The following is a 15,842-nucleotide window of genomic DNA, read 5'->3' as shown; positions in this document are numbered from 1 at the left end:
CATAACAACTACACCCAATTTCAAACATGTGAGTCAAACGGTTCCTGAGTTATCGTTGACCAAAACCAAATGTTGACGGACGGACGGACGACGACCCATGGCAATAGCTCAACTTGACGATGTCAAGGTGAGCTAATCAGGGGTGCAACTTATACACGAGGCAAAAAAATGTTGTTAATGTACAAATGTTTGTATCAACTTTTCAAGGCAAAATATGGGGTGTGATTTATACACGAGTAAATATGGTAATTGTTCTTCTCCACAATCTTCTATTCTCTGCTCTCAACACTTACTGATGTAGCATTACACTCAGCCATTACAAAAGCATCAAACATATGAGGTCTATGCAGAACCATACCTTTAGGAAGGCATGGAACCTTGTATTCTGATGGTCACATATCTGCAAAGCCTCCTTTGTCTTCTCGAAGAAATTTACAAATGGCGGGTATGCTTTTAATAGTGCATCAGCCTGAAAAGTTCAAAACAAATTGATAAAGGCATTATATGAATTAAAAACACTGGCCACAGCCCAAAGGAATTTTTGGTTATGACAGAATCATATGGGGATGTTGCAGGCAAAATAGGGCAAAAGAATAATAAATGTTCTGATATACCCAAGAAAATATTACTGAATAATTGATTATTAAAAGGACAGTAGCCTCTAGGATTTTACTGCATACAACTGTACTTACTGTATAACAAATCGTCAAGAGCGTATAAAGAAGGAGAGCGTACAAAGGTAAAATGCTGAAACCATGCTGCGGTATTAGTCGAATTAATAAACTTTTCCCGTTTTATTTTGACGATCCTTTGCAGTATTATTGATTAGCTGTCTTACCTTGTTCATATAAAACAAACCGCATGTCCCTACGATGCCCCTACGCTGAGATAATGAGCGGTGAAAATCTGGTATTTTCGCCGAAAACCGATTCGAGATCAGTGTGTACTGCGTCCCTCACTCGAACTTCGAAGTGTTTCCAGTGTGTTGCTTCCGGTCGCCGCTGTGTAGCGCCATAGTGGCGCTGACTCACGTAATACTACCAGAGTTTACTATACATCCAGCGTGAGGTGGGCGTGAGGTGGGCACAGGTGGGGGTCATCACTATGGCAATCAATAACAGACGTCATTCATTGACGGAAACACGCGAGGTTTCCCGAAGTAATAACACTTCGAGTGAGGGACGCAGTACACACTGATCTCGAGTCGGTTTTTGGCGAAAATACCAGATTTTCACCGCTCATTATCTCAGCATAGGGGCATCGTAGGGACATGCGGTTTGTTTTATATGAACAAGGTAAGACAGCTAATCAATAATACTGCAAAGGATCCTCAAAATAAAACGGGAAAAGTTTATTAATTCGACTAATACTGCAGCATGGTTTCAGCATTTTACCGTTGTACGCTCTCCTTCTTTATCTGCTCTTGAAATCGTCTATACCCACGCGTATTTGTTACCAGATACTAAATTTAATTGTTATAATTAATTACACATCAACGCTACGAAATTTGAACGGCGCCATGAAACCCGCGACCGTGCTGCCACCCCGAAAAGGTTGCGTATTTGACAATTTATTTTGCACGTTACAGACCGAGGGCTAATCACAAAAGTGCAATTTCATTTATACCTAAATGCTATTTAACCAAACGATATTCATTTTAGGGCAAATTTATCCATATTATAACTGAAACTATATGTCGTCTATAAGATATTACAACCCTTTTGCTTTTAAATGAATAAATAAGAAACATCCTCGGTCTGTAGCACTTGGCTGGAAAGTGGTTTTGCGCAACTTATCAGATCGTGCGCTTTGAGTGGCGCCACCATCGTTGTAATCAAACTGTAGTCGTTAGTTTTAAAACATAAAAAAAAATTTCTAATGGTGATTGAACCATGAAACTTTTAATGTAGCGTAATTATAACCTAAATTAGCTGAAAATAACCCTAAAACCGAGAGTAAACTCTCCCTTTAAATCATGTATAACACAAGATTCAACTTCTGGATACATATAAAATTAACAGGGCACGAAATTCAGATTTTTTTTTGCACCGGCCCAGAGGGCTGGTAACAGCAATTCTTTACCAGCCCTCACAAACTTTGTTCAAAAATCAATGTCATGTTTCAAGCTTTCATTCTCGATTTCAAATTTGTAAAATGTTGATAAATTATGGCATGATATATCCTTCAGGTAAAACAGTAATGTAGGCTATTTGCTCATTAATGCTATAAATAAAAATGCAGGTACTCGCTAACACGCCTGAAACCACCGGCTCGGAGGGCCGGTGTTTTGCCAATGTTACCAGCCCTTCAAATAATTTTAGTTACTTTCACCCTTCACCACACTTTAAATTATTGATAGATTATAATTTTAACTTTAACATATGTCACTAGTTTACTAGCTACGAGAATAATCATCTCAAACTTTAAAGATACTTACATTTTGAAGGATAATGTTGCCAATGCTTTTGTTGTCATCCCATGATGCCATCTTTTCTGCCAAAGACTCCTTCATCTTTAGATGTACTTCATATATTGGGGGCAAATTTCCAAATATCAGCTTTATCTCTGTCGGAGATAACAGCGGTCCTCCTACTTGGTCTGGCTGATCTAATGGATCCTTAAACAACTGTAACATACAGAGTGATCATACAATAAATTAATACACAGTAATTTCCTTGTTACATGAACATCAGTATCAAAAAAAGATAATAGGGAAGGAGTGCGACTTCAATAAACAAGGGAAATTCGTCATTTACTAGCCTAATAATAATCTACGATTTACTATGCGTAACTCAACCAGCTCAAATCGTACACAGTACATACGCCTAACATCGTGCTAAATCGTTTCCTCGTATACACCCGCAATCCGGAGATACAGACTAAAACATACGACACGATTCTCCATTCTGTTGCCAGCAAACCGAATCCATAACCTGCCTAACTTGAAACAATAGGCAGCTACTAACGACTCTTGTGCACTCTTGTGCCCTCGGCGATGCGGTGTGGCTTGCTGGGAGATTGGACATCGACGAGCTAATCTTTGACCTATTTACAGCTGGTATGCCCCCACGCACGCACGCCCACCGCACGTTGTGTCGTACGTTTTAGTCTGTATCTCCGGATTGCGGGTGTATACGTGTAAACGATTTCGCACGATGCTAGGCGAATGTACCGTGTACGATTTGAGCTCAATTTGGTTGAGTTACGCGTAGTAAATCGTAGGTATTCTAAAGCTAGTAAATGACGAATTTCCCTTGTTTATTGAAGTCACACTCCCCTATTATTTACTTCTGATCAGTATGTATCATTTAGGCTGCTGCACTAATACAAGGCTGTAAATTACAGTTAAATTGTCAGGATTTCATATTTAGGAGATGTCAGAGCTTTCCCAGTTTGCGCCCGAATCCGAACCATGATGCCTGAAAATTGATGACTGGTGGGGCTTGCTTGGACAATTTCAACCTGCAGCTTAGCCCATGTTGCTATATATGTATGACGTGTGATCTACAAAATTCTATCCATGATCAGTTTGCATTAAATAATGCTCCTGTGAGGAAAGGCTTGCAAAGTCACACAGCTGCACTTCCTGGCTAAAGATGTTTGTCAGTGATGGTTTGTCAGAAATCGAGTTATGCCAACTATAGCTAGATAATAAAAGCCACTATATAAGAAGCACTATAATTATAAAGAAAAGCCATGTATGAGAAAAGCCAAATCATAAATCTGGTTTTCATGAACCACATCAATCTAGAGTTGTTGTTTTTATATGGCTTGATAAAATTTATGCAACCATTTACCAACCGTTTACAAGAACATATCCCTATCGTGTAAATCGAGTTCATTGTACTTAGAATCCGGTACTCTTAAAATTGTGCTTGGGCAGTAGGACAATGTTTACACACTGCTTTCCCTATCTCAGTGTTCACAGTGACATGAGCTGCACAATTGCTCAACGCCATATCAAAAAAATAAACCTTTATAATCGTCTCAAGTATGTTGACGTAGTTGGTCTCTGTTTCAAGCAGTTCCATGGTAACCTGCTGCCGCTTCGTCATCAACGGCTGCATGTGTGGGGTGCTTGGTGCTGGCTTGCTTGATGGCATTCCAACATCTGTCCCAAAAAAGTTTTCCATCACTTTACATTCATTGGAAGTCACGAGAAAGCACGAAGATGCCAATGAAAACTTTTATGTCTCTTTCTTATAACTTTATTTATATTCTATTCAGCAAGTTATGAAGCCAACACCTCTAACTAGTGACTGTCTGGATGCCCTGCTCATATGCACTAGCACATCTTAAATATCTCAAATCTCCGTCATTTTGCCATATACGTACTCAGCTTTGATGAAGCATGTCAAAACCCTTTGCGCTCAACTTCCTATATAGTCAGCAACTACCGACCTTGATCATAACCAGGGAAGATTTGAACCAGCTAACCTGCAGTGTGCTCCGGGGTTTCATCCAGAAATGAGAGGGAGCCAACGCTCATGGAAAGTCTGGCATTGTAATCTGCTGATCTTCGCTTAGTGGGAACTGGTTTCGTCGGTGAGTGTGGATCATCCGCAACAAGCTGAGCAAGATTCTCTTTCAATCGCTTGCGTTTTCTCTGTCTGCCACCAGAGACTGGTGTACCAGGAGTCATGCGCGCAGACTCCAGTGTATCAAGCAGCTTGCTTTGCTCGTAAAAGTAGAGTTCTTCCGCAGCGCATGCATCGATTTGTATGCTAGCCCAGAACCACTGCAAATAATACACGGATAACATTTAAATATAAATACAATATTACTTTGGCTTAATATTGGTCATTTGTTGTTGTTAATTGAATAATAGATTGAAACAATAACAAAAATATTAACTCTTTTGTAATTTCTCAGACCTGCATTAACGATGATTATTTACCTCTGCCCTAATAATATGCATTTTCTGTGCATAATTATCTGGAATTTCCTTCACACTTCTCTCTTCCACAACCAAGTGTGTTGCAGTCGCGCAACCAAGTGGCACAGTTTGGCCCCCGTTTGACACCAAAATCTCCTCCATGTGTTTTTGCTCCTCGTCGCTAAACCCGAGAAAGCTGACACTGCATGCAAAGAACGGAGGTACTTTATATTGCATCTGTAAAGAAAATTACCAATGGAATTAGCCCAACAATTATGGATGTCATTTTACTCTACTAAAATAGGTACCGCTGCATCTGATCTATCTACATCAACAAGTTCAAAGGGCAAAAAGAAAAATCGACAAATTACAAAAGCTTCCTCTTCCCCTTACTATTTGTGACTAATTGTGTGCCTAATACGTAATAATTTAGTAACCAATTTTTAGATGACCAGCGTTCTTGTGACCCCAGTAATTTTCCTACCCCAGTATTAGTCAATGTGTCCTGAATGTACTCATATACAGGAAAAGTGGTTTCACTCAATTCTAGGTGAGTGCTGTAGGTAGATTTCAAGCTCAAGTTCACCGAGTTTATAGCTCACGTGCACTGTATTAAATCACAGGTATATTAAGGCTAATAAATGATGGAAAATTATTAATTTCTAATAATTATGATACTGTTTTTATTCCCGTGGGCCACATTTGCTCATTTCTAGGTCTCTCTTGATAAGAAATTCTGTAGAGAATTATAACAATTGAATATTTAATCATACAGTATGAATGTTTTTATATAAATCTTACCAGATGCTCTTCTGTAGCATGACAACCAACTCTGTTTCGCTCTTCCCATGTCTTCTCAATCCACTTCTCACTCATTATTGGCTTTCCTAGACTTACAGCCACCTAAGAATCACACACTCCTATAATACACACGTTTTCAAACATCCCAATAAGAGAATGAGACCATAATAAACGTACTACAGTGTTGCTAAGTAGTAAGATAACAACCAAGTGCAGTACAATCCAGTGGAAGTGATGCAAGTGTAACTGAAATGATATGAAAGATAGCCAAATATGGAGCACTGGCCGCACATAAAGGAGAAGTGCGCGCGGCAGAGGGAAAAGAAAAGATAACATGGTGGATCCGTGCGCCATAATGCAAGCCAGCGCACGGATCCAAAGAAAAGACTAGGTGACAGAAAGTGTTCCTCCTCAGGGTGGCATGTAAGTACCGCCGCAGTATATATAGTCTATTTCACGCAGTTGTCCCAGTCCGATGCGCCTTGATGAACAGTACTAGTAGAGTCCACTAAGCATTTGCACTCGTTAACAATGTGTATTTCGGAGTAAATAAGGCTATGTGTGTTGAAATGTATATCGAATGAACAGCAGTAAATTCGGTGACATGCGGGCTGAAATATTGTCTTCCCACGACGCATTGCGCAGCACGACCTGTAGCACGATAGACTGGTACGCTGCCAGTTCGCTGCATGTCTATGGAGCTTGTGATAAAGGCTTGGAAACATTCTAGGCCTATTTTCACATTTGACATGGATTCTTCTGCTCACTCAAGATAGATGAAATAGTTCTATTTGTATTTTCATTTTCACAATAAGTGCACGAAATTTAACGAAGTACAGCTTGTGATCTTCTATTTACATACCATATCGGATAAACACAAAAGTTTGCTTCAAACTGTTCGATTACCAAACTTAACCACTTTTCGAGCGATCGACATAAATAGTAGAATTTGTATTGAGCAGTGATCGCCGTCTCGGTGTAAGTAGTCCGCTTCGCGGACGGGTAACGTCTAGTAATATAGGCTAAAGCTGGTAATGAAAAATATGGCAATCCAGCCCATGTGTTTTATTCTGTTATTCTTTTATAAACGTTCATCCACGAGCTGCCATTGGCCCGATAAAGTGGATCACAGTAACTGAGTCAGGCGTATGCAGACAGTATGTTGGTATCCTTTTGGATACGCTCTTATCTATAAATAGATGGGACACAAGCCAGTTTCATTTTACAATAACCTCGATGAGGTCTTATAGTTATATATGAATGTAAACGAGTTGCGTCCTTTATTTTTATTATCATATTTGACGCTATATGGGTAATGCAGCACTTACTCTGTATTTCTCGCCACTAGTAGAATTTGAAACAAGGTGGGTGACACGTTGCGTAAAGTCCTTGCGAATGCTTCCACCCATGTGATGTATTAAAGTCACAAGCTTTGTCTGTAAGGTATAATGCACATTTTACTTACACTTACAGGCATGGGAAGTTTAAAAATGCAAAAATTCTTCCCCTATTCTCCCACTGCCACGACTGCTTAATTGCTCGTCCTATGGAAGGGGGTAGTGGGACTCAAAACCCACATGAAAATGGTGGATTATGAATCATTTTTAGGTATCAAAAAGATCACGATAATAGATGAATGTAAACTTATAGTTACTATACTTTATAACATAAACATAAAAATAGTACTAATATTAACAGGAGAATCCATAATGAACTTTTTATACTTTTACTTTGGAAATGCTACTGAAGTTCAACATACACACACTGCCCGTGCACGTGCGCAAGCCCATTTACTATTTCCAAGAATTCACACGGACTACTGCTGCAGCAAATTGGGAGCTGGATAATCAAACAGAATGTGTTTGCTTTTGCTTACCTCACTCGCTTTAATGTAGAATTCTGCATTTTACACTGTATATACCGCCTCCAAATTCTCTATAGCTCTGCAGCATCCTTATAGTATTATTAAGAGTAATATACTTGAAAATCAAAATCCCAGATATCTATGGATTTACAGAAGCCTCCCATGCTATACTACTAAACTACTACACTACATACCAAATCTTCCTTCTTCCTAAAACCAGTGAAACACACAACTAGTCCTGACATCGCTAAGCAGTATAGTGGGCGTGTGTTGTACGGTAATTCCTAGAAAATGGTAATAAAATTCATAATCAATATAATTTTTCGATAATAAACAAATGATATATTATACACCAAGCCACAGAAATGTCAAAATCATCGACTACCACGATAACACCTTCTTTCAATACGCATATATATATATATATATATATATATATATATATACATAAATGTATAATATCAGGATTGATCCCTATTGTAAAGTGAATCCCTTTTTTCATTATTTGAGCTATGTGCATATTTTCTCATTATATATTCATCTGAAAAGTCACCTGTGGGACTCTAAACGACAGGCTACATAGCTGCAGAAAAAAACCTTGGGTCCTAAAGTTTTATAAAGTTAGTGCTGTAGTAAGGTAGCACTTTGCAATGATCTACTGCCACCACCCAAAATAGCATGATATACTATCTGCAAAACATGCACCATAATTTCACATCAATTAAAGCCGCACTATGCGCATCCAAATGCTAATTTGTCCAGTACTAGACTAGCAAATACTTCGTGTCATGCATAATCACACTACCTTATGACACAATAAAAATTAGTTCCTCCCATTTCACTGCGCGTTGTCTTATAAAAGGCATTTGAAAATACCTCCAATGTTGTTCTAATTCTCCGATGTTGTTGACACTTTCGCGTTGCTCTGCCAAGCAACCGTGGAGCGGTGCTGCGGTACAGCGGTACGGGTGTAGCAAAGATAAAAACGTGTGACGTCACCTAACCGATTCTTGGCGAAATTGTTTGACAAACAATTTAGCGTTGGCGCCAGATTACCAGATTTCGCACCTCTTTCTTGTGGATTTTAAAGCGATCATTGCGAGTTGTTTTCAGCGTTTTTTAGTGTTTATTCTCACTCCCATGATGCCTACCGTTGTTGCTTGAGTAACAGTAATTGTTTGAAATAACAATAAAATGTCTTAGAACCGCATGCAAAGACAAAATCATGCACGATTACAATTTTGCGTTCTCTTGTTGATTTTCGCTGTCATGTCTCGCACTTTCTCGCGGTACCGCGAGACGTCAACAAGGGTACAGTAATGCAATAATCGCACCGGAGATATTTTTGGTCAGATGTAAACACAGAGGTGCATAGTAGCGTAACACAAACAAGAGTGTAAGTTGTAACCTCATAAATATTAGTCTTCAAAAGTGCCAAGGACTATAACGAAGATGGAGAGAGAAGTGGATCAAATCCTCGTTGCGTACCGCCAGCGAGAATACTTATCACACACAAATAGATGCCCCTTTGTTTTAATTATGTTCGCTTGTTTGAGACGCCATTTGTGATTTCTGAAAGTCCTGACTCAAAAAAATGTATTGCTGGTATGATGTGGTCAAATCAATTTTTCTATGCTATAACTGCATAAAATATTGGTGTTTTGAATGTTGGTGTAATCAGTGATATTTCCGCTGTCAGGTGAGACTATATTCAGCTATATTTAGTTTTTCTGAGCAAAATTCTCGCAATGATCATTTTAAGCAAACGCGCACTGAAATAGGAGGAACTAGAGTTTATTTTGCCATAAGGTAGTGTGATTATGCATGACACAAAGTATTTGCTAGTCTAGTACTGGAGAAATTAGCGTTTGGATGCGCATAGTGCGGCTTTAACAAATGAATCACAACAAATATGAAGATGTATTCATAGCTTCGCCTTTCATCTGGTAACTGTATTAACATCATTGAACTTATGCACAGATGCTAAAAACAATGCATAACTAACTTTAAAATCAACCATGAATGAGTTACATAACATATAAAGCTTTACAGCAAAAATATGCACAATACTTTGTTAAAAATAAAAGCAATACAATGAATTATAGCTTTAGTGATGTGCCCACATGTCAGACTGTCAGTCATACTCACTGAAAATATATTTTTCAGATATATCTATCTAGATTTTTTTGTATTTGTTTTGCTGATTTGGGAGGCAATTACACATACATGTACATATTTTAGCTAGTTGAAAATGTTGATTAGCGGTGCGATTAAAAGTAATATTTGTCCTGTTACCCGAAATAAGCAATACTCAACCTCATCCTTTTCAGCGCATTCCAGGAAAACATTTGGACCCATCAGTCTGTTGTTTTTTTTGTGCAGCATCTCATAGGTGTTTCCAGCAAATTCTTCCAACACAAATACAGTGTCGTAGTCCAAGTCATTAACGAACTCCTCACCCGTAACAGAGTGTAGCACAATCACAGGAAATTTCTGGGAAAATATAATATTAGTAATGGCACAAGATAAACTATGTTCCATATTCTCCATATTTTGACAGGTAGGTGGCAATAGCATACTCAAAATTGTATAAAATCGCACACAATTGAAATGCCAAGTGGCATTTATAGACAGGTGTCTAATCTATGCAGAAGACTACCACAGGTTTGATTTATATAAATACTAAATATTTAATTACTGTCAATTAATAGTAATGAACACATATCCTTCTCATGCAGCACTGTTTATGGAGACCGTTATTGAAAATTACCTTCAATGCTGAATTCAGCATGGTGTTCTCTCTGCATTTCTGACCGACAACACATATCCTTGTTTCAATGTTTTGGGAAGTATCTGTAAAAACACGACAGTGCTTATGATAAGTATTGCCACTTATTTGCCTAACGTCTGTTATTGTTCATTACGCCATCTAACGAAAGCCAATATCAGATTTCACTGTGCACATCACAATAAAAAGAGACTTGTCCAGTCAGTATTTAGGTTCTCTTATAGAGCATATTAATTGTTCAGCCATTTGTCCTACATCGGAACCTTTTCTGAACCATCAGCCTGTAGTGGCAGTTCATTCTTGTCGTCAAAGTACTGTTGCACAGGCGTTGCTATCACCATCTCTTTAAAACGGCATGTTCTCGCAGCAAAATTCATAGATATACCTACCGTGAGCTCGTCTATGTTGCAAAAAATCACTACAACTAATTTGTTTGTATTGCTACTTTTATCACATTTCTTCAGCAAACCTAAACAGTCTTACGAAACTAGTACTTTCAATGTTTACAGTGTTTACACATCCGGGACATATCCGAGCAATCACAGTTTTCATTAACAGTTCTTTTCTATGATAGAACAAGTATAATTTATTATTCGATGTTTGTTCAGTACAAAATTTTGAAATTTGTTTAAATCATATGTTAACTTTCCAGGAACTATTTGCGCTAGCGTAGGCCTACTGTTAGCATTCACAGTCACATCGCTTTATGAGTATCTGTACACCGAAACTCTGTCTGATAGAGTTTCAAAATAGCATGAAAATAGTCAACTTCGGAGCACGTTTCTGGCTCAATAAGAACATTTTGTGATGTTTGCTTACTGCAAGTATGCTCTCACAGTAGGTGTATGTAGGCTTTTTGTTGCGAGTTTTATCCATTTTTTACTGCGTCTCACTACTTGTTTACAGATATATAACCAAAACGTTCACGCTAAGAAATACTGTATGCCATTTTAACAGCCACTAAACAGCAAAAAGTGCCTATGCATCCCCATGATGCTCCAACCATACATTAGCCAAAGGAAGCAGCAGTTCTATTATTAGGAGTGGGCTATACGGAAGCCAAAATAATTTTTTTTAGTTATTTTCATTAGAACATGAAATAATAAATTTTCAGCCTAAGGTCCAAGAAAAGTGTGCAGTGCCTTCTTGTCCTTCTCGTGTCACCATATCTTATTTTTGTGGCGGGAATGGATTGGAATGAGTTTTTCTCATATCTCGTTATAAAGTTATTCTGGGGTTATTTAGGACACACAGTCATAAACATAATTAGAAAATAATAAAAGTACAATTACTATTCAAGAAATACATTATGGAGCCAAATCAAACCTTATAATTAGCATATTTCACAAAACACATCTTGGATTTCAGGGCCATTACTTAAAACAAAACACAGCTTCCTCCTAGAAAAGTGCCAGGTTCCTCAAACTGCCACAGGCACAATTTGCTGCTCGATAGTGTCCTGGATATCATCAGTGCCAGGTGGTCGCTGCCAAATTTGATCTCCAGTACCAGCGCGCATTGATCAGGTGATCCACCCGGTAGGTTCCGTCCCCATTCTCATCAATGTAAGACCTATATACCATCTTTTGTTGCCCCCCCCCCCATCCCAGATAACAGCAAGTGATTGGTTGGGCTGCAACACAGATTCTTCCTGAGAGATCCCTTCTGCCTCTTGAACAGTCGTAATGGCTCCAGGCAGTGTTCCCATTATCTCCTCCTCACACGGATACACTGCCGCCTCCTTTGCTTGGTAGTCATCCCCGAGAATCACAGTTATATATAGCCTCAACTTAGGTTCTCGATCGTCTCATTCTCAGACAGTCTGTTGACCTTGTAAAGGTTCCTGCGGTTATCTGAGTCACGTTGATGTTTGACTCGCTGCTATTGGATCTCTTGCCTCAAGGTCTTTAGCTCAGGTGGTTTCTTACTGACAAGCACCTTCAGTTCTTTGGCAGAAGTAGCAGATTATTCAGCGGTGTCTGCGCAAGTAGCTGTTTGAGGTAGGGAATGCAATCATAGACCGCACCTGCCTGGTATCCGAGTCACCGAGTGTAGTAAAACGTTTCTCTTTGTAGAGGCTAAACGACATGTGTACCCCAGCCTCCGCTAGAATCAAGTCAAACTGTTCTGCTAGTGATGTTGTCTTCCCATCTCCCTCATGTGATACGAGCTTTAGAAGAGCAGCCAGAGCAGTTTCAACAACAGCGTTATTTTGCCGAAGAAATTACCTCAACGCTGGCGCTCTCTGCACAAGCAGTTCGTGGAGGCCAATACTGTCCTTTTAATGGCAGTAAAGGTCGTGAGATTGTCTGCATCAAACTGTTCACATGTATCAGACTTACAAAGCAAGTGGTATGGCACATGCTTTGAGCCAAGTTGTTCTGCAACACCTGCCTCTATCTTGAGATTTTTGTTCGAGCATCTGTCATCAGAGCATCAATCTGCTCCCAGAGATGTACAACAGTCCAGCTGGGGTCATTAGCGGGCTACCTGCAGTCTCTTCAGGATCTCAACAATAAGTGCCACTATCTAGTCCCTATCTTCAAAAGCAAAGAAGATAACACGTAGCTCGAGATTCCGGCGGATCCGCAGCAACCTTTTTAGTTTTCTATCGGAATTATGTGGTTAAATTTGACCCCAAAATATATTTCTTGACCAGTATTTGTACTTTTATGATTTTCTAATTAACCCCCTAATAACTTTTTACATGAAGTCTCTACCCAAAACAAAACCTGAGACATGAGAAAAAGTCTAAAAATCCAAATAAGGCATGGTGACACAAAAAGGCGCTGCATTTTTTTGTTGGACCTCGGGCCAAAAATTTTGTCATTTCATGTTGAGATAGGTAAAATAGAACACCCACAAAACTCAGCCCTAAGCAAATTATGACCCATTTATAGCCCACTCCTACTATATTATTGCTGGATTCCAAGAGCGATTTGGAGGCACTGGGCTATTCCTACTTCTAAATTCTTACTTTCTTAGCTAGACACTCTGACCAAGTCTACTTCATCAGCTGTAATCCATGAGCTGAAGACCAATTTCGCATTACATGACATTCCAGAAGAGTTGGCAATGGGCTTGACCTCCCAATAAAACACTTAAATATGTGGCGTACCTTTCTGTCGGCCACCCTTGCTGAAGGGCACACCTTGCAAAATATTAGAAGGTAAAACGTCCATTTCATTCTTAAACATGTCAAAACACGTAAACTTCTGTCCTCTTTACACCGCTGAGCATAGCTCTAAGAATTTGGCCTAACCTCGCCTTCTAACTGGTTCCAAAGGCAGGGTTTCTTATGCATAAGAGGCACAGTAGCGCACCGCCGTTGTCAAATTTAACATCACCGTTGTGAACATGTTCAAATGCAGTCTAAGACATTCAAATTTTTAAATTTTGCTAGGGGAAGACACCCCTCCCCAGAACTCCCTCTTTCTCCCCGCATCCGCCTGCAGCCTCCGCATGCGTGCCTACGACACACCTTTGAATCCATCATGCGCGTTTTTCCCAAACTGGCCATTACCTCCTTTGTCTAATTTTCCCTCAGAATAAACCCTGAAAGGTCACCACTCTTCACTGTGATCCATTCCATCTCTAAGTCTAATAAGTGAGCTTTCTGTTTCCTCGCTCTTACTCGCTCCGACCTCACAGTCAGTCACATCCTTGCTTTAACAAGCAACGCAATGCCTACCAACTTAATTACTACAGCTGATAAATCACACTCGATGTTAGCATACATCAGTTCAGTTGTTCAAGCATTTTTGACGCAAAAGCTACTGGTCTGACGTATTGTTACAATTCATCACAGGTCAGCAATCAAAATTGTTTAGTGTAGGCCAACCGAATGCTAGTAATTATGCCACCATTTTGGGACATCAGAGCAAAAGCAGTTTAAGTTGATATCTACATGCTGATAAACTACTATTTTAAAAATAAAATAAATATTTGGCTATAACAAATTGAATTACCCAGCATGAGAAAAATTGGCAAGACATCAACTATTGAAGAAAGATTTAACAATTGTAACATACATGTACTGTACATACAGACATATATGCCATATTTTTCACGTACAGAGATATTTTTTTAGCGAATTCAGACTTGACGGACAATTTCGCGAGTGGTTAATTTCGCGGTCGGTGAATTATGAATTATTCGGAATTATTCAGTATGAATTATTCGCGTGTTGTTATTTTCGCGGTCTGGGACGCATTCGCGAAATTCGTGAAAATTAAACCACCGCAAAATATACAGCGTACATTCAGTATACCAACCTAGTTCTTGTTTTTCGGTAACAGTCTCTAAATCCCCATGCATCAGAGTTGATGTTGCAGTCATAGACAGACTGAATGATGAGGTTGAGCTTGCAGTTGCACCTTCCATGACTGAAAATTTATGCGATCCTATCAAGCAGAATAACATTACAGCTCTCAATTTCACTAGCAATACACTGTGCAATGGTAAAAATTTTATTTATCTCACCATCATACCTCAAAAGTGTGATCTGACAAATTTTATATCCACTGATATATAGTTCACACAGAGTAGTACTACAGTAAAACTCGCATAAGTCGTCATGGAAGTCAAAGGCCTGATTTTCTCTCATAGTAAATTCATCGGAATAGCCCCGCCTAAGTCGTCATTTATAAGCCGTCATTATGTGCAAGTCGTTGCCCGCAGACAGGTCCCATGTATTAATACAAACAACAGTAATTTCCCATCTGTAAGTCGTCATCAGAAACGCCGATGGCGCAGTGTATGCTCTAGGGGATGTGCGAGCTGGCTGTCGCAGACATGCGCATATTCGACCTATGCAGGAGTCCGTGTGACTACCTGAATATTCTGCTATACTAAAGCCTAGGACACACTGTGCGATTTTCTACGCTGGCCGCTTGCGATCGATAAATACGGTGCCGGGTCCGCGCGGTGTGTCCGGTCTCACGGCAGCGTATTTCGCACGCGATCCCATACGCCCGGCTGATCGCTCGCATTCAGCATGTTGAATATTTACGCACCCGCTTGCGTACGGCGCATGCGCTTGCACCAGCTAGCGCCAGCGCGCCCAGCAATGAATCATCGTGTTCGAACGCGATTGTTTTTAGCAGCCAATCAAGTGTAGCAACGAAAGCTAAGTATCGTTACCAATGGTTATTTGTTGGTCTGAGTGTGTCTATTCTGAAGCAAAGAGATGTAGAAGTTGATTTATAGTAAAAAAAGTTTGCTTTATTTTTATTTATGCTATGGTATGGAACGAGTTTTGACATATTCTTAAAAATGCCTTATTTTGGCGCTAAAATAGGCCAAAAATGTAAAACTGAAATTGCTTGAAATTAGTTGGTGAAATTTGAAAACTAAACCTTCCAAATGGTAATAGACATATTCCTGATACAATTATACTTTTTTTAATTGAATTTCAAATTAATTAGGCACCAAAGGTCTATTGCATGCATTTTCTTATCATGTCTATTTTAGCGCAAAAGCAGACATTTTTAAGAATATGTCAAAACTCGTTC

General features: G+C 39.3%; 1 protein-coding gene across 1 annotated transcript in view; it reads right to left on the bottom strand.

Annotated features, from left to right (window-relative positions):
- LOC106817248 (protein ECT2-like) overlaps positions 1-14,725 on the bottom strand; it is a 39,879-nt gene extending 25,154 nt beyond the window's left edge. Inside the window, exons 1-11 of the mRNA XM_014821910.1 lie at positions 14,604-14,725; positions 10,312-10,394; positions 9,858-10,034; positions 7,736-7,825; positions 7,006-7,113; positions 5,678-5,779; positions 4,898-5,113; positions 4,438-4,738; positions 3,975-4,111; positions 2,438-2,626; positions 359-469 (exon numbers count right to left, since the gene is read on the bottom strand). Coding sequence (XP_014677396.1) covers positions 359-469; positions 2,438-2,626; positions 3,975-4,111; positions 4,438-4,738; positions 4,898-5,113; positions 5,678-5,779; positions 7,006-7,113; positions 7,736-7,825; positions 9,858-10,034; positions 10,312-10,394; positions 14,604-14,712 — 1,623 coding nt within the window. The 5' untranslated portion in view covers positions 14,713-14,725. The remainder of the gene's footprint in view (positions 1-358; positions 470-2,437; positions 2,627-3,974; positions 4,112-4,437; positions 4,739-4,897; positions 5,114-5,677; positions 5,780-7,005; positions 7,114-7,735; positions 7,826-9,857; positions 10,035-10,311; positions 10,395-14,603) is intronic.
- Between the last annotated feature and the right edge of the window lie 1,117 nt (positions 14,726-15,842).

Source organism: Priapulus caudatus, unplaced genomic scaffold, assembly GCF_000485595.1.
Source record: "Priapulus caudatus unplaced genomic scaffold, Priapulus_caudatus-5.0.1 Scaffold1649, whole genome shotgun sequence".
NCBI classification, from domain to species: domain Eukaryota; kingdom Metazoa; phylum Priapulida; class Priapulimorpha; order Priapulimorphida; family Priapulidae; genus Priapulus; species Priapulus caudatus.
This window is presented reverse-complemented; position numbering and strand designations above follow the sequence as displayed.